General features: G+C 34.1%; 1 protein-coding gene, 2 non-coding genes and 1 pseudogene across 4 annotated transcripts; 2 read left to right on the top strand and 2 right to left on the bottom strand.

Annotated features, from left to right (window-relative positions):
* The first annotated feature begins 4,708 nt into the window (after positions 1-4,708).
* On the top strand, positions 4,709-27,253 carry LOC149493882 (uncharacterized; annotated as a pseudogene). The gene is made up of 5 exons (XR_016322690.1): positions 4,709-8,556; positions 10,513-11,043; positions 15,090-15,644; positions 15,765-16,684; positions 26,872-27,253. The product of XR_016322690.1 is annotated as an uncharacterized LOC149493882 (transcript).
* Positions 6,570-6,676, bottom strand: LOC149493885 (small nucleolar RNA R71). Its single transcript, XR_016322760.1, has one exon. It is a non-coding gene; the product is annotated as a small nucleolar RNA R71 (small nucleolar RNA).
* LOC149493883 (uncharacterized) lies at positions 11,565-15,115 on the top strand. The gene is made up of 2 exons (XM_089726517.1): positions 11,565-11,869; positions 14,290-15,115. Exons 1-2 carry the CDS (start codon positions 11,580-11,582, stop codon positions 15,086-15,088), a joined length of 1,089 nt encoding a protein of 362 aa, XP_089582643.1. The 5' UTR covers positions 11,565-11,579; the 3' UTR covers positions 15,089-15,115.
* Positions 14,876-14,982, bottom strand: LOC149493884 (small nucleolar RNA R71). Its single transcript, XR_016322759.1, has one exon. It is a non-coding gene; the product is annotated as a small nucleolar RNA R71 (small nucleolar RNA).
* Positions 27,254-27,255: the final 2 nt, after the last annotated feature.

The raw sequence follows: 27,255 nt of genomic DNA, 5'->3' as shown, positions 1-27,255 counted from the left end.
GTGAAATTTTCTGTTTATTTGATTTTCCTCAAATGGCTTCCAGCAGCATGTCTCTTTCACCACCTCATTTTAATGGGGAAAACTACCATATTTGGGCTGTGAAGATGAGAGCTTATTTCAAGAGGCTTGGATTATGGCAGTATGAGGAGGAAAACAGAGTACCTCCACCTCTTAATCAAAATCCAACCCTTCAGCAGATTAGACGACATGAAGAAGAGGTTGCCAAGGCTCCAAAAGCTCTGTCCTATATCCATGCAGCTGTTGCAGATCCTATCTTCACCAAGATTATGACATGTAAGACAGCACATGAAGCTTGGGAGAAGTTAAAAATTGAGTATCATGGATCTGAAAAAACTAGACAGATACAGGTATTTAATTTAAGAAAAGAATTTGAAATGTTGAAAATGAAGGACAATGAAAAGGTGAAAGATTATGTTGATAGAGTTATGAAAATTGTAAACCAAATTCGATTGTTGGGAGAAGAGTTAGAAGAAAAAAGAATTGTGGAGAAAGTTATGGTGACTCTCTCTGAAAAATTTGAAGCCAACATTTCTTCTCTTGAAGATACTTGGAACATGTCACAAATATCATTGAATGTGCTTTCAAATGCTCTACAAGCTGTAGAACAAAGAAAAGCCTATAGGGAAGAAGAAACCTTTGGAGAGAAGGCTCTTGTAGTGACTCAACAACCAAAAATGAAGAAGAATTTCAAAAAAAATTGGAGGAAGGACAGATTTCCACCTTGTCCACATTGCAAAAAAACAAACCACATTGAGAACTACTGCTGGTTCAAACCTGGAGCTGAATGTAAGATTTGTAAGCAATTTGGTCACACGGAGAAAGTTTGTTTTACAAACCAGAATCAACAAACACAAGCCCATCACGCACAAGTCACCGAAAATTCTGAAAAGTATGAAGAACAACTATTTGCTGCAAAAGAAATCGAAAAATGTGATGTCTTAATTGAAGCTAAAGAAACATGGCTTGTTGATAGTGGCTGCACTAACCACATGACACCAAACTTGGTGAATTTCGATAGCTTGGATACAAACTATTCTTCAAAAGTCAGACTTGGAGATGGTAGGCTTGTTGATGTCAAAGGTAAAGGAGATGTGATTGTACAAACTCCTTCAGGTACAAAGCGTGTTTCCGATGTTGTTTACGTACCGGAACTAAATCAAAGCTTGTTTTTAGTTGGTCAATTGCTGGATAAGAATTATAGTTTGCTATTTAAAGATAAAATTTGTGAAATAAGTGATTGTAACTCCCCGACTCTAATCACCAGAGGAATTGTCCGCTTTGGTGTAGTCCACGGACGCCCTACACCTCACGGTAGTCCCCGCACGCCCTACACCTCACGGTTTTGTCCCACAGGTGAAATGGGAAACTTCCCAGGAGGTCACCCATCTTGGGATTTCTATTAAGCGAGCACGCTTAACCCTGGAGTTCTTCCAACTCTCCAGCCATTCCACCAAAAGGCGCCTCTAATGATTAGTTTTCCCCTTTTCGATATATGATTCGATTCATTCCTGTGTCCCGCATTCCACTACCCAAGCTAGCCTGCCATCCTAGAAGCTAGTAAGGAGCTTCGCTCTACCCGCCCTCTTAGGATCGCTTTGCCGGGTCGGGATGTCACAGTGATCCTTCTGGCTCAAAGTTATTTGCTGTCAAAATGAAACAGAGAAGCTTTCCTCTACATTTAAGAAACTTCGAAGAAGAATCTTGCTTGAGTCATAAAGAAGAATCTGATTTGTGGCATAAGAGACTTGGTCACACCAATCTCAATTCATTAAAATTGCTACAATCCAAGAAGTTAGATGCTAATTTGCCATCTGTAGTTGAAAACAATAATGAATCCAAAGCCTACAGAATTTTGAATCATGTTCCTAAATAGGTGTATGTCGGCAAGAGTGACAAATTCGATGAGAAAGGTGAATGGGATTGGAGTAAAATGAAGCCAGGAAATTCTAAATCAATTCTTGAACAAGATCATTTTCAGCAAGAGCAAGAACTTCCAGTTGATAATGAAGATGAATCAGATGAAGATGATTATGCAAGTAGAGGGACCAGATCCCTAGAGGAAATTTACAGCAGATGTAATGTTGTCTCACTTGAACCAACTAAGGTGGATGAAGCCTTAAAATTGTCTGAGTGGAGAGCTGCCATGGAGGAGGAGTTGAAGATGATTATGAATTTTCATCAAGAGAATCCAACTAAAATACTTTGTGACAACAAATCAGCTGTTGCTATGGTTAAGAATCCAATCTTCCATAGAAAAACCAAGCATACAAAAATCAAGTACCATGCAATGCATGAAGCTGAAAAGGAAAATAAAATTCAAATTGTTCATTGCAGTTCTGAAGACCAAACAGCAGATATTTTCACCAAGGCATTGCAAAAATCAAGATTTGAATTTCTTAGGAATAGACTTGGTGTTTGTCTCAACTCTTGCATCAAGGAGGAGTGTTAAAGTTATAGCTACAGCTCCATTAAAGAAATTGATGCAAGTGTTGTTGATAGTTTTTGAAGGTATTTTGTTAAAATCATTTAGATTTTGTTGTACTTTATTGAAGTCAAGAAGTAGGTGAACTACCTTGCTTTTAGGTAGGTTTAGTGAATAAACTTCCTTGACTTATGGAAGGTTGGTGAACAAACTTTAGAATAAGTTTAGTATAAATATTTACATTAATGAGATGTGAATATTTATTTCTCCACACTTACAAAATCTGCAGATTTTCCTTCTCTGCAGAATTTTCCTCCTCTTCCTTAATTTTCTGCTCTTCTAAACCAACAATATCTAGGTACCTGAAATATAGTGCAATATCAGTGGTCCTTTATGAAGTAAATCCAGAGACAGAAGTATACTTATGAATGCAGTTTTTTATAGATTGGCAAGCACAACCACATGGCAGATTTGAAGGGTCAGAAATAACCATTACCATATGACAATGGGCCCAAATTAAACATAAATTCAACTGCCAAATTAGGACTAAAGAATAGCCTGCTGCCACTAATTAATGAATTCTAATAACATAGTAATTGAATTATATATATACATATACGCATTCAGACATAGAAACATACTCATTCAAGATCATGCGTGTAAAATACAGATTAAAAAGAAGTATAAATTCAGCTTCAAAATCAAAATGCATAATAAACCATCTCATGAGCTGGACAGTTAATACAACATTTTCTGTCACAAGAACAGCAGACAATAAATCAAAGTAGTGATGTCACATGACAAACCAAACACATTTAATAAGCTAATAGAACAACAGCTGAAAAGTGCTTTTATATGAAATACGAAATTCCATAAAAAGTTTTCAGCTTCTAAAGGTGCAAATATGTGAAATCAAAAGACGTAACTGAGCAATACAGTATCTGGACTCTTTGAGGGTAAAGGATTTTACATCACTATACCTTCAACTTTATATTCCAAAGAGGAACCAACAAAAAGAAGAAACCTTGTGACATACCTGCACCTTGCTTTAGAATCAATGAAATGTGACCAACATGGAACAGTTCTATTGATCTGTCACTGCTGATGCCAAACTGATCTAGTGTAAGCAGATGAATTAAGATGGGCAAGTTTCCGTAGGTTTTCGAAGTCTCAACTTTTAATAAGCTAACATTGAACATCTTGGGGGAGACTAAATAGCAGTGATTTAAAGTCAACAGTGGCCGATGGTGGTGAATGGTGAATGGTAGTAGTGGCTACCAATGATTAATAAATTAAAAAAATAAAAATTTATAAGGTCAAAATAAGTTTGTTAAAGTGCTGAAAATGTTTTATGCTATTGAAAATGGTAAGTCATTTTCCTTAAAAATGACTTGATTTCCATTGATCAGGAAAATTTTTTCCATTGATTTATTTTTCTAAATGCCCCAAACAACTGAAAATTATGGAAAATATTTTCCTACAAGTTATTTTACGAAACAAATGGAGCCTTAGTGTAGTGTGCTTTAAGTATGTGGATGTCCTACTTTTTTAAAAAATTGTCGTATCTTATCTCCTGTGTCCATGCAACCTAACTCTGGTATATGAGACTACATCATACACCAAGCTAATCAACCTATGTTTTTTTTTTATTAATAAGAAAAAATTAAGTGTTTTTTTTAAATTTATTTTTATGTCTTTTCTTATAATTAATGAATGAATCGAAATACTCTTGTTACAACTAAAAACATATTTTAATAGTTTTGGTAAGTCATTCGTCTTTGTTATACTCTAAAATTATTTCCTCTCAAAGAGAGGTTATTTAATGAAAACTACAATAAATAAATTAAAATAGGAGGAGGTTAACTCTACGATAAAAAAAAAAAAAAAAAAATAGTCCAACAACTTAATTCAGAATTCTAACATTTGTCATTCCATAATCCAAAACACTTGGTTTCCATATAAGGCAAACTACTCTCATTTTATATATTATATAGAAGATTAGTTAATTTTTGCCGTTAGCCTAACTTAGGCTTTTGGAAAATAATTGCATTTGGAAAATATTTTCCAAGCTTAAAAAATATTTTTCAAATGACTTATTTTTTCTTGTTTAGTTGCAATATTGAAAATTAGTTAAAGATATTAAAAAACTTTAACTCATAAGACCATAAAAGTATTCATAATAATAGAAATTTTGTATTTTAAAATTTGTATTGCTGAATATGAGAAGGATGCAAAAAAAAGGTAAATTATGAAAGTCACTGATGGGTTTATTATTTGTGCCGAATAACCTATGAAAATGTAACTATTTTAGTCATATAATTTGGTATTTTTGATGGGTTTGTTGGTCTATGTGATTAAATAGATGCAAGTATTAGTTGACTCTATTTATTTGCCTTTTTGGGATAAAATCACTAAGTCAGAGGATGAGGAGCTGCTGGATTCTTTTTGGAAGATTTATTCAAAGGTTTTGAAGAATAGAGAGGATCATGGGATTTTATTTTGTTGGATTTTATTTTGTTGGATTTGATTTGATTGTAAATATATTTTTTCAGTTTCCTTTGAAATAGTCTTCTCTTCTCTTCTATAAAAGGGAGAGATGGGCTATTAGTAGGGATATCAGAGTTTTGAGTTAATAATTCTTTTCTTTAGTTTGTAAGCTTGGAAATGGCCATACGTGGCTAAATTCTTTCAATTCCAGCTTAAGGTTTAATCAAGTGCTAGTTCTACCGAAGTGTTGTGAGAATTGTTCTTCTTTTTACTCATTTAACTCTTCAATATTTGTTTATCTCTTGCAATTAATGGTTTAGATGGATATTGTTGTTCTATTTAATTAAGTAAATGGCCAGTTATTTGATTAATTTAGAGTGACAGGTGCTAGTTAATACAATCAAATCCGTAATTGTTTGATTGAGTTAACAATTTGTAGCAATTAATATAGCTTGTTTAGAGCCAGATTTTCAAGTTATATTAAAGGGATAAACGATCTTCTTGAATAGACTACACATGTTGTTTATTAGATTGAATTGGGTCTTTCTTATTCTTAATGCTACCAATATATTTTAATTTTAGGCGCGTGTCAAAATTAGTATTTGGTAAGGGATTAATCAAAACGCGTTGTCTTGCTTATTCTGTTACTACGGAAAGACTAGGTTGTTTAAAGCATTTTTGGTAACCATAACCAATTTATTGATTATGTTAATGAGTCAATTTGAATTCAGTGATCAACACGAAGAACTAGTACAAGATTGACCTTGGCTGGAAATATTTCTCCAATTGAATTTCCCATTTTTAAATTACTATTTTTGCTAGATTCAATAATTTTTCCAATCCTGCCATTCATAATTCATTTTTACTTTCTGGTATTAAAAATAATATTTTTAATCTCTAGTCTCTGTGGATTTCGACCTTACTCACCATTTTCTTCAAGCTCTTTAAATTGGTAGTGAGATTATTAATTTTGGCGGATTCGACACCGGCCAAATTTTGGCGCTGTTGCCGGGGACTAGAGTTAATTAATTATATTTTTTTTTTTATGACCAGATCAGATAGTACAGGTGATCTCCAATACGATTTTGAAATCGAGAAAACTGCTAGACGATTGAGAAAAGAGGCAAAGCAGAAGAAACAATTGTCTACAGCTGCTATAGTAACTCTAGAGCAAACAATTGATCCTCAAGTTCCTACAACTACTTCACACCCAGAAGAGACTGTTGTTCTTGAACTTTCTGAAAGTTTAGGTGAGTTTGAACCGGAAGAGGAGATGGCTGATCAGAGAACATTAAGGGAGTTGGCAACACCTCCAATTAATCAAATTCCTCTTTGCATCACATACCCAGCCTTGGAGACTGCATTTGAGCTTAAATCAGGTTTGATCCAATTATTGCCCACTTTTAGAGGTTTGTTGGATGAAGATCCTCACAAACATTTAAAAGAATTTCATGTTGTATGCTCTACCATGAAACCCCATGGAATTTCTGAGGAACAAATAAAATTAAGAGCTTTTCCTTTCTCTTTAGCCGATTCTGCCAAAGAGTGGTTATTTTATTTGCCATCCGGATCTATTACATCATGGACAGAAATGGTAAGAACTTTCTTAGATAAATTCTTTCCTGCCTCAAGGGCTGCCAGCATTAGAAGAGATATTTGTGGGAGTCGACAAAAGAATAATGAAACTCTACATGAGTATTGGGAGAGATTTAAGAAAATGTGCGCAAGCTGTCCGCAACATGGATTTTCTGATCAAGCCTTAATACAGTATTTTTATGAAGGTTTATTACCTATGGAGAGGCAAATGATAGATGCAGCAAGTGGTGGAGCAATTGATAATAAAACTCCCTAAGCCGCAAGGGAATTGATTTCCACGATGGCTGCAAATTCTCAACAATTCGGGTCTCGCCATGAACCTTCGAGAAATATTAATGAGGTAAGTGTTTCTTCTCTTGAAAATAAAATTAATGATTTAACATCTTTGGTTCAGAATTTAGTTGTAGGAAAAGGGCAGCAAGTTAAAGCTTGTGGAATTTGCGCCTATACTGGACATCCTACAGACATGTGTCCAACTTTGCAAGATGAAAGTCAAGAACAAGCCAATGCAATGGGAAATTTTTCAGGTCCTCAACGGAAATATGATCCGTATTCAAACACCTATAATCCGGGCTGGCGAGACCATCCAAATTTGAGCTACGGAACAAAGCTGTCAAATTTTCCAAAATTTCAGAATAGGCAGCCAGCACCTGATCATGGGTCTTCTAGTTCAGGTATGTCTCTTGAAGACATTGTTAAATCACTTGCTACTAACACTATGCAATTTCAGCAAGAGACACGAACTAGCATCCAAAATTTGGAGAACCAAGTTAGCCAATTAGCCACTTCATTGGGTAAGTTAGAGTCTCAAGGTAAGTTACCTTCTCAAACTATTTTGAATCCGAAATAGAATGCAAATGCAATTACTTTGAGGAGTGGCAAGGAGCTGGAAATTCCAACAGAAAAAAATTGTGTACGTGACTTGGTACCAGAGGAAGAAGTAGAGAAGGTCAAGCCAACCGATGGTGCGGAGTTGGAGAAGTCTGAAATTCTGAAGATTCAGCCCCCTTTTCCTCAAAGATTTGCCAAGTCTAAGAGGGAAGAAGAAGAGAAAGAAATTCTTGACATATTCCGGAAAGTGGAAATCAATATTCCACTACTCGATGCTATCAAGAAAATACCCAGGTACGCAAAGTTTCTTAAAGAGTTGTGCACTAATAAAAAGAAATTATCTGGGTATATTGATGTGGGAGAAAATGTTTCTGCTGTGCTTCAAAGAAAATTACCCCAAAAATGCAAAGACAAAGGTATGTTTGCCATACCTTGTCAAATTGGTAATTTCGGGATTGATAGGGCTATGTGTGATTTAGGAGCATCAATAAATGTAATGCCTTATTCTATTTATTTGCAACTAAATGCTGGCCCTTTAAAAGAAACTGGGATACTTATTGTTCTTGCCGATAGATCTATAGTTTACCCCAAGGGAGTGTTGGAAGATGTGTTAGTTCAGGTGAATAACTTAATATTTCCAGCAGATTTTTATATTATTGATATGGAGGATGATAAATCTTCTAATTCCTGTAATTTACTGCTTGGAAGACCCTTTCTTAGTACCGCTAGAACTAAGATAAATGTGTATGAGGGGACATTAACTATGGAATTTGATGGTGAGGTGATTAAATTTAATGTTTATGATGCCATGAAATTTCCCAATGATGTTTCTTCTGTTTGTGGCATAGATGTTATTGAACCATTGACTGAAAAAGTGCTTCATTTGAATGAAGAAGATAAGCTTAAGGTTGTGCTTTGCAATGACTTAAATTCAGAGAGCCTTGGAAAGCTTGAAGAAAAGTTTGTGATTGAAGAAGAATTGCATGAAGTGGTGCTTGCATTAAAAGCACAAGACCCTAAGGTAAGCGATGGACCTATAATTAATTTACCTAAATGTCACCATGCTCTTTTGCCTTCTGTTTTGCAGCCACCAAAATTGGAGCTTAAGCCGCTGCCCCAACAATTGAAGTATGTGTTTTTGGGTGAAGAAGAAACCCTTCCAGTGATTATTTCAAATAAACTCAAGAAGGAGGAGGAGGAGAAGTTAATTCAGGTCCTGATGAAGTATAAGAATGCTATAGGGTGGACTATTGCTGACATAAAAGGCATAAGTCCATCCATATGCATGCATAAAATTTTGCTTGAAGAAGATAGCAGGCCAAAGAGAGAAGCACAAAGGCGTCTTAACCCACCTATGATGGAGGTTGTCAAGAAAGAAATCGTAAGGCTTTTGGATTCTGGTGTGATTTATCCAATTTCGGATAGCAAGTGGGTAAGCCCCGTTCATGTTGTACCTAAGAAAACGGGCATTACTGTGGTAGAAAATCCCGATGGTGAGTTAGTTCCTACTCGAGTTCAAAATGGATGGCGTGTTTGTGTAGATTACAGGAAACTAAATGCAGCAACGAGGAAAGACCACTTTCCGCTGCCATTTATTGACCAGATGCTTGAAAGGTTAGCGGGTAGAACTCATTATTGTTGTGTAGATGGATATTCAGGATTTTATCAAATTCCAGTTGCACCTGAAGATCAAGAAAAGACAACATTCACATGTCCATTTGGAACTTTTGCTTACCGACGAATGCCGTTTGGGCTTTGCAATGCCCCAGCAACGTTTCAACGGTGTATGGTAAGTATCTTTTCTGATTTTGTAGAGAACATTATAGAAGTTTTTATGGACGATTTTACTGTTTATGGAAATTCTTTTGATGAATGTTTAATAAATCTTGAAAAAGTTTTGGGAAGATGCTTAGAATCTAACCTTGTTCTTAATTATGAAAAATGTCATTTTATGGTTGATCAAGGGCTTATTTTGGGTCATATTGTTTCTTCTAGGGGTATAGAGGTAGATAAGGCAAAAGTCGATGTTATAAAATCTTTACCTTACCCCGTAAGTGTACGGGAAGTTCGCTCTTTTCTTGGACATACAGGCTTTTATCGGCGATTTATCAAGGACTTCTCAAATATTGCTCAACCTTTATGTAAACTGTTGCAAAAGGATGTTGATTTTCAGTTTGATGAAGCCTGTAAGCAAGCATTTGACATATTGAAAGAGAAGTTGATCACAGCCCCTATTGTTCAAGCTCCAAACTGGAATTTTCCATTTGAGATAATGTGTGACGCTAGCAATCATGCTGTAGGGGCTGTTCTTGGGCAGAGAGTTGGCAAGGAACCTCATGTTATTTATTATGCCTCAAGAACGCTTGATAGTGCTCAAAGCAACTACTCCACAACGGAAAAAGAACTGTTAACTATTGTATTTGCTTTAGAAAAATTCCGTTCTTATTTGCTTTGCACTAAGGTTATTGTGTTTTCTGATCATGCAGCTCTGCGGTATTTGTTGAAGAAGAAAGAAGCTAAACCTAGGCTAATAAGATGGATCTTGTTACTACAAGAATTTGATATAGAAATTAGAGATAAGAGGGGATCTGAAAATTTGGTGGCAGACCATCTTAGCCGGGTACCTTTGACAGAGGAAACTCTACCTTTAAATGATGCATTTCCAGATGAGTATCTTTTCTCTTTAAGTGATAGTACTCCTTGGTTTGCTGACATTGTCAATTACTTAGTTACTAGATCATTGCCTGATGATTTAACTAAGCATGAAAAAAATAAAATTAAAAGTGATGCCAAATACTATGCCTGGGATGACCCTTATTTGTGGAAATATTGTTCAGATCAAATAATTAGAAGGTGTGTCACTAATGATGAGGTTGAGTCCATTCTTACATTTTGTCATTCTTATGCTTGTGGTGGTCATTTTGGACCTAAGAGAACAGCTCGTAAGGTTCTTGAATGTGGATTTTATTGGCCAACATTATTCCATGATTCATATATTTTTTGTAAAGCTTGTGCTAATTGTCAAAGAACTGGAAATTTAGGACATAGAGATCAAATGCCGCTTAATCCTATTTTGATTTGTGAAATTTTTGATGTATGGGGTATAGACTTCATGGGTCCTTTTCCTGCTTCTTTTGGTTACACTTACATATTGCTTGCTGTTGATTATGTTTCTAAGTGGGTAGAAGCTAAGGCTTGTCGAAATGATAATGCTAAAACTGTTGTGGATTTTGTGAAGTCTAATATTTTTGCCAGGTTTGGAACTCCAAGAGCTATCATTAGCGATCGAGGGACACATTTTTGTAATAAGACAATGGAAGCTCTCTTCAAGAAATATGGGGTTACTCATCGAACTTCTACTGCCTACCATCCTCAGACAAGCGGGCAAGCGGAAGTATCGAATAGGGAAATTAAGTCAATTCTGGAGAAAACAGTGAGTCCAAATCGAAAGGATTGGAGTTTGCGTTTAGATGATGCTCTGTGGGCATATCGCACAGCCTATACAACACCTATAGGAATGTCTCCTTACCGAATGGTTTTTGGGAAACCATGCCATTTACCGGTGGAATTAGAACATCGAGCTTATTGGGCTGTAAAGAAGTGCAATATGGACGTGGATGCTGTTGGAGAACATAGGAAGTTGCAATTACAGGAGCTGGAAGAGATTAGAAATGATGCTTATGAGAGTTCTCGGATTTACAAGGAGAAAACTAAGGCCTTTCATGATAATTCAATTTCAAGAAAGCAATTTTTAATTGGCCAGAAAGTTTTACTCTATCATTCAAGACTGAAATTGTTTCCAGGAAAGTTAAGGTCAAGATGGATTTTGTGGTTATCAATATTTTTCCTTATGGTGCAGTGGAAATTCAGAGTTTAGAGACTAATAAAATTTTTAAGGTTAATGGGCACCGATTGAAACCATTCTATGAGGGATTTCGAGTAGCAACAGAGGAAATATCATTGGAAATTCTTAAAGTTCAGGTTTGAAAGTAGGAAGTTTGAAAATAAAAGAGCAAATGAATAAAAAAAAAATTTTCTTTTTGTTTTATTTTATTTATTTATTTATTTATTTATTTATTTTTAGTCATCTTCTTTAATAAACTGATCCAATTTGATTGTTTTTGGATGCAGAAGCCGTGATTTTTCCTTGGGAGAGTTTAATGGAATATGAGATTTTAATAGGCCTTATAAGTGTCAAGTGTGGGCTTTTTCTTATTATATTATGTTCTCCTATTTTGTTTTTGACTCATATATACAGCACGTGAGTAAGGTGAGAACAAAAGAAAAGAAAAGGAGAAGTGAATTTCATTCAGCCGACACTCCCAGACTCTCTCCTCCACGCGAAGTAGAGATTGTTCAGTCTCTGTTCAGATCGCCCAACGCCAGCAAAAATAGAGCCCAATCAGTAGCTTCGGAGCCATTCCCTCTTCTTCTAGTCGCAGTGTTCGAAGGTTTTGTACCCAATAGATGCGTCCCCTGTTTTGGTTTTAGATCACAAGTCCAGCAGTTCAGGTAAGTTTTCTTGGACATAAATTTCAATTTCTGTTTTTATTTGCTTGGATTTGTGTTGGGTATTACATTGGGACAATGTAATTTAAGTGTGGGGGAGGAAATTTTGAGCTAGAAAAATCATTAATATGAAATAGGGTTCTAATTTTGCTGTAATTTGGGTTCAATTGCTAATTGTTTTGGTTAAATTTTACTGGGTATTGTAATAATCAGCAGCAATTTTGTTGGGTCTTGTTAAAATGTGAGTAATTTGTTCTAATATTTGCTTGAATTTGATATTGATTTTGGGTAGCTGAAATTCTGATGATTAGGGAATTTTATCTTAACTTAGAACAGCCCTTTGAATTCAATAGAGAAGCCTCTTAATTACTTAAGTAAAGTTAATTTGGTAGCTATTATCTCTTGTCCATTTAGAATAAATTATTGAATTTAGTTATTCTTTTTGACATAATATATGAGGCTTGAATGAATCATGGTTAAATTTTTGAATTGCTTGATCATAATTCACATCCATTGCTTTTCCAATTATTGTATAAACGGCTTGGGTATGGAGATGAGTATGTGTGTGTTTACTTTTGAATTTAAGGTTACCGAGAAAAAAAAAAAAAAAAGCAAGTAATTAAATTAAGACTTGAGCAGTCAAGGTACTCCGCTGTCCGAGTTTGGGCAAAGAGTAGTGTTAGTAGCCACTTGAGTTTGTGACTCCAAGTACCCGCAAGCGGGTTACCAATGATGACACACTCAGGCAATTGATAAATGTTCAAGCACAAAAAAAAAAAAAAAATAATAATAATAAATAAATAAATAAATAAATAAAAGTTCAGCATTATTTGTTTTGTGTGTGATTGCAATGATTTTCTGTGACCAAGCTGTTTAACAAGTAATTCTTTAAGCAATGGTTTAATTGATATGGAATTTAAATTGCATGTTTAAAAATTACAAAGTTCAAGCCTAGTCTATTATGTTTGAAAGAATGTAAATTCAATTCTTTATTCTCCATAGATTTCAGATTTGAATATTCAACTCAACTTTACTTTTGTAATTAAGGTTGCTTTTCTAAGGATGTTCTTATAAGAGTTGTGAAGAGTTGGGTGAATTTCCTTTTGTGTAGATTGAGTTTTTCCTCGAGGACAAGCAAATATTAAGTGTGGGGGAATTTGATGGGTTTATTATTTGTGCCGAATAACCTATGAAAATGTAACTATTTTAGTCATATAATTTGGTATTTTTGATGGGTTTGTTGGTCTATGTGATTAAATAGATGCAAGTATTAGTTGACTCTATTTATTTGCCTTTTTGGGATAAAATCACTAAGTCAGAGGATGAGGAGCTGCTGGATTCTTTTTGGAAGATTTATTCAAAGGTTTTGAAGAATAGAGAGGATCATGGGATTTTATTTTGTTGGATTTGATTTGATTGTAAATATATTTTTTCAGTTTCCTTTGAAATAGTCTTCTCTTCTCTTCTATAAAAGGGAGAGATGGGCTATTAGTAGGGATATCAGAGTTTTGAGTTAATAATTCTTTTCTTTAGTTTGTAAGCTTGGAAATGGCCATACGTGGCTAAATTCTTTCAATTCCAGCTTAAGGTTTAATCAAGTGCTAGTTCTACCGAAGTGTTGTGAGAATTGTTCTTCTTTTTACTCATTTAACTCTTCAATATTTGTTTATCTCTTGCAATTAATGGTTTAGATGGATATTGTTGTTCTATTTAATTAAGTAAATGGCCAGTTATTTGATTAATTTAGAGTGACAGGTGCTAGTTAATACAATCAAATCCGTAATTGTTTGATTGAGTTAACAATTTGTAGCAATTAATATAGCTTGTTTAGAGCCAGATTTTCAAGTTATATTAAAGGGATAAACGATCTTCTTGAATAGACTACACATGTTGTTTATTAGATTGAATTGGGTCTTTCTTATTCTTAATGCTACCAATATATTTTAATTTTAGGCGCGTGTCAAAATTAGTATTTGGTAAGGGATTAATCAAAACGCGTTGTCTTGCTTATTCTGTTACTACGGAAAGACTAGGTTGTTTAAAGCATTTTTGGTAACCATAACCAATTTATTGATTATGTTAATGAGTCAATTTGAATTCAGTGATCAACACGAAGAACTAGTACAAGATTGACCTTGGCTGGAAATATTTCTCCAATTGAATTTCCCATTTTTAAATTACTATTTTTGCTAGATTCAATAATTTTTCCAATCCTGCCATTCATAATTCATTTTTACTTTCTGGTATTAAAAATAATATTTTTAATCTCTAGTCTCTGTGGATTTCGACCTTACTCACCATTTTCTTCAAGCTCTTTAAATTGGTAGTGAGATTATTAATTTTGGCGGATTCGACACCGGCCAAATTTTGGCGCTGTTGCCGGGGACTAGAGTTAATTAATTATATTTTTTTTTTATGACCAGATCAGATAGTACAGGTGATCTCCAATACGATTTTGAAATCGAGAAAACTGCTAGACGATTGAGAAAAGAGGCAAAGCAGAAGAAACAATTGTCTACAGCTGCTATAGTAACTCTAGAGCAAACAATTGATCCTCAAGTTCCTACAACTACTTCACACCCAGAAGAGACTGTTGTTCTTGAACTTTCTGAAAGTTTAGGTGAGTTTGAACCGGAAGAGGAGATGGCTGATCAGAGAACATTAAGGGAGTTGGCAACACCTCCAATTAATCAAACTCCTCTTTGCATCACATACCCAGCCTTGGAGACTGCATTTGAGCTTAAATCAGGTTTGATCCAATTATTGCCCACTTTTAGAGGTTTGTTGGATGAAGATCCTCACAAACATTTAAAAGAATTTCATGTTGTATGCTCTACCATGAAACCCCATGGAATTTCTGAGGAACAAATAAAATTAAGAGCTTTTCCTTTCTCTTTAGCCGATTCTGCCAAAGAGTGGTTATTTTATTTGCCATCCGGATCTATTACATCATGGACAGAAATGGTAAGAACTTTCTTAGATAAATTCTTTCCTGCCTCAAGGGCTGCCAGCATTAGAAGAGATATTTGTGGGAGTCGACAAAAGAATAATGAAACTCTACATGAGTATTGGGAGAGATTTAAGAAAATGTGCGCAAGCTGTCCGCAACATGGATTTTCTGATCAAGCCTTAATACAGTATTTTTATGAAGGTTTATTACCTATGGAGAGGCAAATGATAGATGCAGCAAGTGGTGGAGCAATTGATAATAAAACTCCCTAAGCCGCAAGGGAATTGATTTCCACGATGGCTGCAAATTCTCAACAATTCGGGTCTCGCCATGAACCTTCGAGAAATATTAATGAGGTAAGTGTTTCTTCTCTTGAAAATAAAATTAATGATTTAACATCTTTGGTTCAGAATTTAGTTGTAGGAAAAGGGCAGCAAGTTAAAGCTTGTGGAATTTGCGCCTATACTGGACATCCTACAGACATGTGTCCAACTTTGCAAGATGAAAGTCAAGAACAAGCCAATGCAATGGGAAATTTTTCAGGTCCTCAACGGAAATATGATCCGTATTCAAACACCTATAATCCGGGCTGGCGAGACCATCCAAATTTGAGCTACGGAACAAAGCTGTCAAATTTTCCAAAATTTCAGAATAGGCAGCCAGCACCTGATCATGGGTCTTCTAGTTCAGGTATGTCTCTTGAAGACATTGTTAAATCACTTGCTACTAACACTATGCAATTTCAGCAAGAGACACGAACTAGCATCCAAAATTTGGAGAACCAAGTTAGCCAATTAGCCACTTCATTGGGTAAGTTAGAGTCTCAAGGTAAGTTACCTTCTCAAACTATTTTGAATCCGAAATAGAATGCAAATGCAATTACTTTGAGGAGTGGCAAGGAGCTGGAAATTCCAACAGAAAAAAATTGTGTACGTGACTTGGTACCAGAGGAAGAAGTAGAGAAGGTCAAGCCAACCGATGGTGCGGAGTTGGAGAAGTCTGAAATTCTGAAGATTCAGCCCCCTTTTCCTCAAAGATTTGCCAAGTCTAAGAGGGAAGAAGAAGAGAAAGAAATTCTTGACATATTCCGGAAAGTGGAAATCAATATTCCACTACTCGATGCTATCAAGAAAATACCCAGGTACGCAAAGTTTCTTAAAGAGTTGTGCACTAATAAAAAGAAATTATCTGGGTATATTGATGTGGGAGAAAATGTTTCTGCTGTGCTTCAAAGAAAATTACCCCAAAAATGCAAAGACAAAGGTATGTTTGCCATACCTTGTCAAATTGGTAATTTCGGGATTGATAGGGCTATGTGTGATTTAGGAGCATCAATAAATGTAATGCCTTATTCTATTTATTTGCAACTAAATGCTGGCCCTTTAAAAGAAACTGGGATACTTATTGTTCTTGCCGATAGATCTATAGTTTACCCCAAGGGAGTGTTGGAAGATGTGTTAGTTCAGGTGAATAACTTAATATTTCCAGCAGATTTTTATATTATTGATATGGAGGATGATAAATCTTCTAATTCCTGTAATTTACTGCTTGGAAGACCCTTTCTTAGTACCGCTAGAACTAAGATAAATGTGTATGAGGGGACATTAACTATGGAATTTGATGGTGAGGTGATTAAATTTAATGTTTATGATGCCATGAAATTTCCCAATGATGTTTCTTCTGTTTGTGGCATAGATGTTATTGAACCATTGACTGAAAAAGTGCTTCATTTGAATGAAGAAGATAAGCTTAAGGTTGTGCTTTGCAATGACTTAAATTCAGAGAGCCTTGGAAAGCTTGAAGAAAAGTTTGTGATTGAAGAAGAATTGCATGAAGTGGTGCTTGCATTAAAAGCACAAGACCCTAAGGTAAGCGATGGACCTATAATTAATTTACCTAAATGTCACCATGCTCTTTTGCCTTCTGTTTTGCAGCCACCAAAATTGGAGCTTATAAATAGAAATAGTCCTTTAATAGCTATTTTAGCCAATATTTTATATGCTATTAATAGTTAATTACGTCAAAAACATATGGATAGAAATATAATTTCCCCTTATTTTAATTATCGTTTAGTATTTACAGCTACAACAATTATTGCTGGCCGGTGGCAGAACCACAATCCATTTTAGTAGTACAGTTTTTTAATTCTCATCGTCTGCGAAGATGGAAAATAAAAAATAAATACCAATTATATTTATGTTATGCTATATAATTTTTTATATTTTTTATGAAAATAAGTATATAAAATAAAAATAATATTAATAAAATTATTGCATTTATTTAATGATAAATATATATTTAACTTGAATCTCTCTCCTTAATAGTAAAAAAAAATATTAAAATAAAAGATTTGAAATATTAAAATAAAAAATAAAATAATAAGAAAATATTTTTCTGAAAAATATAAATTTTTTAAATAGTTTTAGTCAAATTTGATACAATAAATAAGTTAAATAAATAAAAATTAAAAAATTGACTTTGTAAAAGAAGAAGGGTAGTTTTCTCATAAATATTGGATTGTTTGGTTTTGTGAAATTCATTCGCAAATTTCACCTATTTTTGTGAAATTTGGTGTAATTATATTCAATTTCATAAAACTGAATTCCTAAAATTGAAATCTATATTTTTTTTATTCCAAACAGAAAAACAAGAGGTAATACTAATATTCCCTCTATCCCAAAATATAAGTCATTTAAAGTTTTTGCACAAGAGAAAACAATTAACTCTTCTAAATTAATTTGATCAAATTATTTTTTATCTTAAACTAATAGCCACTTGTGAATAGTCATCATTTACTGTAAATAAGTCATCATTCACTTGTGAATAGTCATCATTCACTGTAAATAAGTCATCATTCACTTGTGAATAGTTATTTAAAAAAAATAGTCACTTGTGATAATATTTATTAAAACGATTATATTTTGACAAAAAATAATAAACAAAAAACGACTTATAATTTAAGATAAAAGGAATAGTTTCAAAAAAGGAAAAAGAAACAATTCAATGATTTACAAGAATTGTTAACACGTACAGATATCGAAGAATAATACAGTTTTCAAATTTAACTTTGATTAATAACGAGATTATTACCTCCATTTCATAATACTTATCACATTTAAATTTTTAAGAAAACTATTTTGTCTAAATTACAATTATTTTTGAGTAAATTAACTATATTACCCTTCATCTAATATTAATTCTCTAAGAAAATTATTAAACTAAATTAATAATTATTGATCATAGGTTAACATAGAAAAAAAAATTATTACTTATTAAAACCACAAATGTGATAAATATTTGAGAATAAACTATTTTCTCAAATGTAACAAGTATTATGGAACAAATATAATGTTATAATTTTTTCAAATAATAAATAAATTAGATTAAAAAAATATTTTTTTAAGTGACTTTGTTTAAGGCTCTTGAATGACACTTAAAATAAAACAAAACAAAGAGAATATATTATTTATAAAAATATTATCTCTAAAAACTATATATTATATAAAATAATTACTTTTTAGTTCCTTTGGTTGAGTGAGAATAACTATTTAGTTGTTGTGTTTCCCCGTACTGTTGGACCGCTGAATAAATAAATCCTTCAAAAATGTATACTTCATGCTATTAAATGCTATTAAAAAGAACACAATATCCTTTATCCTACTTTTATAATTCATTTAATAACATAATAATTTTAGTTTTTTAATAATATAAATTAATTATTTATATTATTAAAAAATAATTTTTACATAAAGAAGTATAATAAATAGCATAAAGTGTATTTTTCCCTTTTTTTTTTCCATTCAAATTCACTGTAAAAGTACAAAACTTTAGACATAAAGACCTTTAAAAGAACAGGAACCCAATAAATCCCAAAACCCAATTAAGGAGTGTAGGGTGATGCGTTCAATATGCAATGATTTAAGTATAATTTATATTTTTTTTGCCTTGTGGGCTGTAATACCCATCAATGGATTTGATAATAGACTATACTACTTTTTAATAAGCGTAAGATTATTTAGTACGAATATATAATAATTATTGTAAATAGAAGTGTTATAGAATATATAATAATAAAATATAAACTAAATAATAATTAAAAATTATAACGATAAGGGTAACATGCAAATTAGTGTTGAACAAGCAAACTTAGCCGCGCTTTGCTGCGGATTCAAATTAATTTTATCGATATAGTGACTAATTTTATTGATATAATTACTATTTATTGTGTATTCAAATTTTTATATATTTTTTCATGGAAAAAAAAAATATTCATTTGATAGGTTTTTTTGTTTCACTATTTCTTATTATAAAAATTACTAAATTTTTACAAAAGACTCATTTTTATACCTTTAGATTTTGAAGTTTTTCCTTTCAAAGAAAAAGCTTTTGGTACTCGAACTATAAAAAAATAATTTAAACTACTTAGTCATAATTTTTTCCATATATTTTAATTTTATCATTGAAGAAATACATAGAATGGATAGAAATTCAAAGAAATTAGTGCTAAACAAGTATTATAATTTGCTTAAGAGTGCTGATACAGTTTGATAAGCTTATCCATAAAAAAAATTGATAACAACAAAGAAAATCACTTAAAATAGCTAAAAGTAGAAATATATAGGAGGAGATGGACGTGAATCTTGTGATCAAGGAAAGCATGATCAAAAGCTAGTTGATGAGTCATGTGAACACAGTCTATGATATCCACATCTAGACTCTGCATAGCCATGAAAAAAAAATAAGATTTCCAGAATTATAACGTAAAAGTTTTTCATTCAAATAAATTATGAAATCATGTTTAAGGTAATGAGTGATCTTGTTGTCTTCAAATATGTACAAACAAAAAATATCAGATTTAAAAAAAAAAAAAAAAAAAAAAAAGCAGAAGAACAAAATAAATAATAGGAGCTGTCATTAGCATTTCAGTTCTGTTTGATGGTATTGAAAACACATATTTTAGTTGCCTTCGTTATCTCTTCAATAACTACCCAGAAAGAAATAATTGCAGAGCGCGAGAGAGAGAGGTGAGGAAGGTAAAAATTAGAGAATCATTGATTCTTCAGAAATCTAAATTTTTAGCTAAAGATAAAAAAAAAAATTGATGGACATTATAGAAAAAAAAAGTTGAAGGAATACCTATTTGATTGATGAGAAAATGCAGGAAATCAAAAGAATATGAAATCAAATTTAAAATATTTATTATTTGAACAATAACTTCAAAAACCCAAAACAAATTTGCCATATAAACACTTCCAGTGGAACCACTGTCAGGCTTAAAACCTTTTGGCAACCAAAATCCAACAAAAAAAACAAAGAACTCCAATGTCAAAACAAACTTTCTTTCACTTTTCTCCAGTTTCTTAGAAACCAAATACGCTTTAGAGAAAGGGAGAAAACATCTCAATGCTCTTAACAGCTGGTTTGCTCTTAAGAGAATACCTGGATTGTGATAATCAAAGAAACAAAGAATGTACTATGCTTCTTAAATATCTCAACAATAGTAACAACATGAATGGCATAAACACTGCCAACTCTCGAGTTAGCAAAGATAGCATACACTAAAGAAATATAAAAGAGAAAGCAAAAGATGCAGCAACCCATATTGTCAAGGACCTTATGTTTCATTATTTAAAGCACTAAAAATTTCATCTTTTTTAATTTTGTTTTCTACATCAGCACTTATTGTTTTGTTTTTGGGGAGGCACGAAACTCCTGCTGCTCCTAATTTCTGCAGTTCAGGTAACATGTTTCATTTTTTTTATTTTGTTTAATTATAAAATCTGAATAGCTTTTTATTTCTTCTTATTTTATGTGTAATGCAAAGAATCTATCCAAAGTAAACAAACAAAGTAATTATTCCTTTTATGCATGATTCCATGAAAGAAGGAGAACACCGGGCTCAGTCATTGAAATCCCTAGGCATGATTTGTTGCCAAACTACCCAATTAGAAGAAATAACAGATCTAATTATTAAAGAATAATATTGATGCTGAAGCGTCTTCATTACTGTGTAAGGTTAGAGATATATACAGCAGAGTTTGTTTACAGAAGAACTCTATCTACATACAAAACTCAACCATAAATAGGACTCTATCTATGTACAACTACAACAGAAATTATCAGCTCCCTTTTGAATGGGAACTGTAATTATCTGTTGACTCTATTATGCCCCCTCAAGTTAGGGGTGAACTCAACAACACCTAACTTGAACAACTGATGACAGAAAAGTTTTTTAGGCTGTGCTTTGGTTAATGAATCAGCGAGTTGATCAGCTGAATGAACATGTTGAATCCGAATAATCTCTTGATGAACTTGATCTCGGACAAAGTGAAAGTCCACAGCAATATGCTTCATCCGACTATGAAATACCGGATTTTTACAAAGATAAGTGACACCAACATTATCACAATAAACAGTGGGTACTTGTGCCAATCTTATATGAAGTTCCTTTAGCAAATTCATTATCCAATTTGCCTCTGCAACTGCACCAGCAACAGCCCTGTATTCAGCTTCGGTTGAAGACCTGGCAACTGTTCTTTGTTTTTTTGAGGACCAGCTAATCGGAGAGGTTCCTAGATATGTGATATAACCAGATGTTGAGGAACGATCATGGGGATCACCAGCCCAATCTGCATCGGAATATACTTGTAGAGTCATAGGAGAAGAACGTCTCAGTAGTAACCCATACTGCATTGTATGATTTAAGTACCTGAGTACTCTCTTTACTGCTTGCCAATGTATAACTGTCGGTGAGTGCATAAACTGAGACAATTTATTAACTGCAAAACTAATATCCGGTCGCGTAAATGACAGATATTGTAGTTTTCCCAGAACCTCACGATATTGTTTAACATCTGTAGCAGCCGAGCCATCATCTAACCGAAAAGTAACTGAGCTGGACATGGGAGAATGCACACCCTTGCTCTTATGCATATTATACTTCTGCAGTAATTCATAAATATATTTGGATTGAGACAAAACCAACCCTTCAGATTTATGCAACACCTCCACTCCAAGGAAAAAATGTAAGGCACCCAAGTCTTTAAGTGAAAAACGGTTGGCAAGAGCAGTAATCATATGAGAGAGAGCAGTCTTAGAATTCCCAGTAACAATAATATCATCTACATATACTAAAAGGTAGATGATAATGCCTGACCGATTAAGTATGAACAAGGAACTATCAGACTTGGCCCCAATAAAACCATAGCTGAGCAAAAAATTATTTAAGGACATAAACCATGCTCGCGGTGCCTGCCGAAGACCATAAATAGCCTTATGTAGTCTGCAGACATAATCTGGATGAGTTGAGCTTTCAAAGCCAGGCGGTTGACTCATATACACTTCATCATCAAGCTTCCCTTGAAGGAAAGCATTGTTAACATCCAATTGACGCAAGGGCCAATTTTGTTGACATGCTATAGTTAAAACCAATCGAACCGTAGCAGGCTTAACAACTGGACTAAATGTAGAGTGATAATCAATACCTGGCCGCTGAGTGAATCCCTTAGCAACAAGCCGTGCCTTGTATTTGTCAAGCTCACCATTCGCTTTATACTTAATCCGAAACAGCCACTTGCACCCAACAACATTTTGATTTTGTTGTTTGGGAACCAATTCCCAAGTTTGATTTCGAAGCAAAGCATCAAATTCATCCCTCATGGCTTGTTGCCAATGAGCATCATGCTGGGCCTGTTTAACAGTGGTAGGAACATTGCGATGTGGAACAACTGCAAGATAGTCAAAAATCTGTTTCGGTTTGAAGATATTATGCTGTGACCGTGTGACCATTCGTGTGGGTTTAGCAGGAGTGGGAGTTACTGTTGGGGATGTATGACCAGAAGAAGTTGACACAATTGAATCCAAAGTAGGGACAGAAGGTGAGGAAGAAGTAGTACCTGGAGATGGAGAGGATTCTGAAGACCCCTCATGTACAACGGTTGAAGCAGATGAAGATGTAGGTGTGGCCACTCGACAAGGAGCTGCTGTCTTATTAACAGAAAGTGGCACTGGTATATACTCATTCAACGTGAGGTCAGATTGCAAACTAGACTTCTGCTCATTATTAACATGATGTTGAGAGTACCAAGTAGTAGCATCTATAGTGGACTCAATATCTTTGAATATGGTCTGATAAGGAAAAATGTGTTCCAAAAAAATCACATCTCGAGCAAGAAATAATTTTGAGGCGAAAGGATCAAAACATTGATGGCAGTGATATTGGGATGAAAAACCTAGATAGACACATGGACGCGATCTCGGTTCAAGTTTATGACTAGTGTATGGTTTGAGCCAAGGGTAGCACAGAGTCCCAAATGTACGTATTTGAGAGAAAGAAGGATCACAATGAAAAAGAATTTGATATGGTGAGTGAGAAGCAAGGGTTGCCGAAGGGAGACGATTTATTAAAAACACAGCTGTGGCACATGCAAAGGACCAAAATTTGTACGGAAGAGATGCTTGATGTAATAAGGTTCGGGCAGTTTCAACTATGTGACGATGTTTTCTTTCAGCCTAAGCTACACGCTGAGGTGTGTATGGTGGTGACACCATGTGTTGAATTCCAGTGGAAGAAAGAAAACTTTTAAGACCTGAGTATTCACCCCTCCATCAGAATAAACAGTTTTTATTTTGAGCTCAAAGAAATTTTCAACAGTTGATTTAAAGGTGGAAAATATGGGTGCAACATCACTTTTTTTGGTAATAGGAAAAATCCACGTGTATTTCGAATAATGATCAACAAAAATGACCTAAAACCTCTTTTTATCAATTGATTCTATTGAAGAGGGGCCCCAAACATCCGTATAAATAAGTTCTAATGGCTTAGTGCTTGTTAATGTATTATGCGAAAATGGAAGTCTGGTACTCTTATTACAAAGACACGAATTACATGAAGAGAACATGTTGAACTTAACACAAGGCAAGGAATAAGAATGTATCACTGACTTAAGAGTACGGACATTGGGGTGACCTAGACGACGGTGCCAGACCTCAAGACTTGGTAATGACGCAGCGAAATTGGTAGAAAACTGGACAGACTTGAAATGTTGAAACGGCCACACATACAGATCATCTTTATTCATCCCGCGAACCAGAGGTGCCCCCGTGCTCAAATCCTTCACAAGAAAATAATGGGGAAAGAATTCAATGGATGTATTTGTTTGCTTAGTAAACTTTGAAACAGAAATTAATTTCTTTTTAATGTCAGGAGCACAAAGAACATTAGATAAAGAAAAATTGCGGTTGGGTGTAGAAAGAGAGACAGAACCTGTATGGGTGATAGGAATACTGTTACCATTGCCCATAGTGATACATTCGGAGCCTGTATATTCATGCGGAGGCACAAGATTCATGGTAGTATCCGTGACATGTTGATTAGCTCCACTGTCCACCAACCATGGATTATAATCATGAGTGTTATTTGCAGCAAACATGGCTTTGGCTTCAAAATGATTGTGAGAACAGGAACGGCAGTCAGATGCTATATGTCTGTAACGCCCACATAACTGACACTGAGTTCTGGGCCGATTAGAAGGCCTCCAACCTTGCGATTGTTGTTGTGGTCCTTGGAAAACTCGCTGATTATTATTGCTGAATGGTCTGAGATTGCCATAATACTGAGGACGGAACTGTCCAGTAGAGGTTCTTGAGCCTGATGAATTATGCCCACGACGGTTGAAACGTGATCCGGATGCATTTGAGCTGAAATTATTCCCATGAGGTGATTGTGCAATTTGAACCGTAATAGGAGCTGCTGGTTTTTTTGCTGCCTCATGCTTGAGGAAAAGTTCATGATCAGCAAGCTTGTCTTGCATCTCTTCAAAACTGATAGGAGTGTCTCTGGCACGAATCGCAGCACTAATTTCTTTATAGTCCGGCCACAGTCCACTGAGTACTTTGACAGTAAGCTCAGATGCATCAATCGGAGAACCAGCTGCAGCTAACTCGTCTGAAATTGAGCGTATCTCTCTCAAGTAATCAGTGATTGATTTGCTGTCTTTACTGATTTTGGACAGAATGTCTCGAAGAGTGAAGATACGAGTCTGAGATTTGTTGGCATATGTGGTATGTAGATGATCCCAAGCCTGCTTCGAGTTCAAGGATGAAGCAACAGCCGGTGCTATTGTGGGTTCTACGGATGCTATTAAGGCATTACGTATAAGATTGTCTTGTCGAAACCAGACCTTAAAATCAGGATCAGTTTGAGACAGTGGGGAAATAGAACCATCAAGAAAGTGAAGCAGGTCATATCCACACATGAGAGTTAGAACTTGTGCCTTCCATGTGGAGAAATTTGCACTACCGGAAAGTTTGATTGGCAGTTGTGAGGCTGGATTAAAGGTGATAATTTGATGTAATGGGGGAACAACGTTGGCAGCACCAGGTGCGAAGGAGTGCACAATAGATGGTGTGCTAGGTGATTCTGACATGATGAAAGTCTATTGTAGAAGCAAAAGGAAAGAAGAAGATAGAAAAAAAACTGATTCTCGTTAGAGAGTTAAGCTCTGATACCATAAAGAATAATATTGATGCTGAAGCGTCTTCATTACTGTGTAAGGTTAGAGATATATACAGCAGAGTTTGTTTACAGAAGAACTCTATCTACATACAAAACTCAACCATAAATAGGACTCTATCTATGTACAACTACAACAGAAATTATCAGCTCCCTTTTGAATGGGAACTGTAATTATCTGTTGACTCTATTAATTATCTCCAATCATAAAAAGCTCAAGGAAAAAACTTCAATAGCCAAACAAAACAGACTTTCACTATAAATATCAAATCCTCAAACAGAAATCCATAAAACAAACATACACTCATAATTTCAAACCATAACAAATAATTTAGATAATTAAAACCCTGAATACTAAAATTTAGGTCTAAGCTTCGTTAATGTGAGTTCAAGATCAAAATTCTCCCAATTCTAGACCATCAAATGCATCGAGATACAGCAAAGAAAAATTAAATATAAGTATTCAAAGAATCTAATTAACTCATAATCAATGAATATGAACATATTGAGGATATGCAGTAATTTCAAATATAAAATCCAGCAAGAAATCTAGAGATGAGTTTCATGCAAAGCAAAAGGAAAAAAAAATGATTTCTCTAATTTCAATTTCATTGTGAAAAGAAGGAAAAACCGAAATTTCTGCCCAAGTATTTTTAAGTTTCTTACAGAAGAAAAAAAAGAAAACAATACAAATTAAAAAGAGAATTAAATGCAAATAAAAATGAACATTACCAAAAAAAAGGAGGAATAATCTAGAAGCAGTTCATAGAAATAGAAAAGAATAGAAGGTGAAGTCTGCAAGGAAAAAGGAAGAGATTGTGGTCACTGGAATTTAGAGAATATGTAGTAGTGTTTTGTCTGTAAATGACCGGTACAAAGAAGAAGGGTAAAATAGGAATTGTAAAAAAATTGGTTAAATTGGTATAACACTATTCTATGAACAGTGATTTTGGATTTTGTTTTAATATATATATATATATAATTTGTCCCTTTAAAATCGCTTTTATTGTGCCCTTACCTCAATATATATATATATAGATTTATAGCTGGTAATAGGAATCCTGATATCAAAATAACTTATCTACTATATAGATTTATTATTACAAGGATTAATATCGGAACTCTATATATCTTAACTCAATTAAAAATTTTAAGGACTAAATATTTTATTATGATAATAAATTATTAATATTTAAACAATAAGTATATATGAATAACATACATTGTAAAACTTAAAAATTATGATAATAATAAATATCCCTATTTTAATTGGCTATAAAAAAAAAAAAAAGAAAAAGAAATTGTATGATACATTATGCTAGAGGGAATAAGAAAATAGAAAATTGTTGGTAATGAATATGCTAGAGCAGTGTAGAGCTGTGTCAGGCATAAACTCCAATTGCCCTCTCCTTCTACCCCTGACCTATCCCTTTCTCTCTCTCTCTAACATGTATTTTCTTTTTGTTGAATTTTTTTTATTGTCAATAATTGGCATTTCTACTTGCTAAACATCCTTCTGACACAAGTTGTATCAATGTGCAGATATTTAGGACATTTTTAAAATCAGAAGACTTTCCTGAAATACACACCCCAGAGTTGATTGCTGGCTCTAGTGAAGGCGGTTCTGCAGTATTTAAGCTGGACTACAAATGGCAACCTGCATGTTTGGCACAGTCACCTCAGCTTCACAAGCAAATGGCTATCTGCGGTGACTTGGAGCGTGTGTCAAATACTTTATTGCTAGAATTCAAAATTAAAGTTTTATGCGCAATAAACAAAAACAAAAGCATGCAGGCTTCCAGTTCCAGTGCATTTGGCCTTCAACTTTTCCTTTTGAGTCATAACTATGCTCCCTGCCTGTTGACCAATAGTTCACTAATTCAACTATTACTGAATACTAAAGTAGAAAGGAACATATTTTGAATT

Source organism: Jatropha curcas, chromosome 9 (genome assembly GCF_041381405.1).
Source record: "Jatropha curcas cultivar XTBG-Jc1 chromosome 9, XTBG_Jcur_1.0, whole genome shotgun sequence".
Taxonomy (NCBI): Eukaryota; Viridiplantae; Streptophyta; class Magnoliopsida; order Malpighiales; family Euphorbiaceae; genus Jatropha; species Jatropha curcas.
Note: the sequence above shows the minus strand (reverse complement) of the source record. Positions and strands in the feature narration are given on the sequence as shown.

Coding starts and splice junctions, on each gene's coding strand:
- LOC149493883 (XM_089726517.1), top strand. CDS start 11,580: ATGTTCTCCTATTTTGTTTTTGACTCATATATACAGCACGTGAGTAAG. Junction 11,870..14,289: donor TCACAAGTCCAGCAGTTCAG/GTAAGTTTTCTT, acceptor TTTTATGACCAG/ATCAGATAGTACAGGTGATC.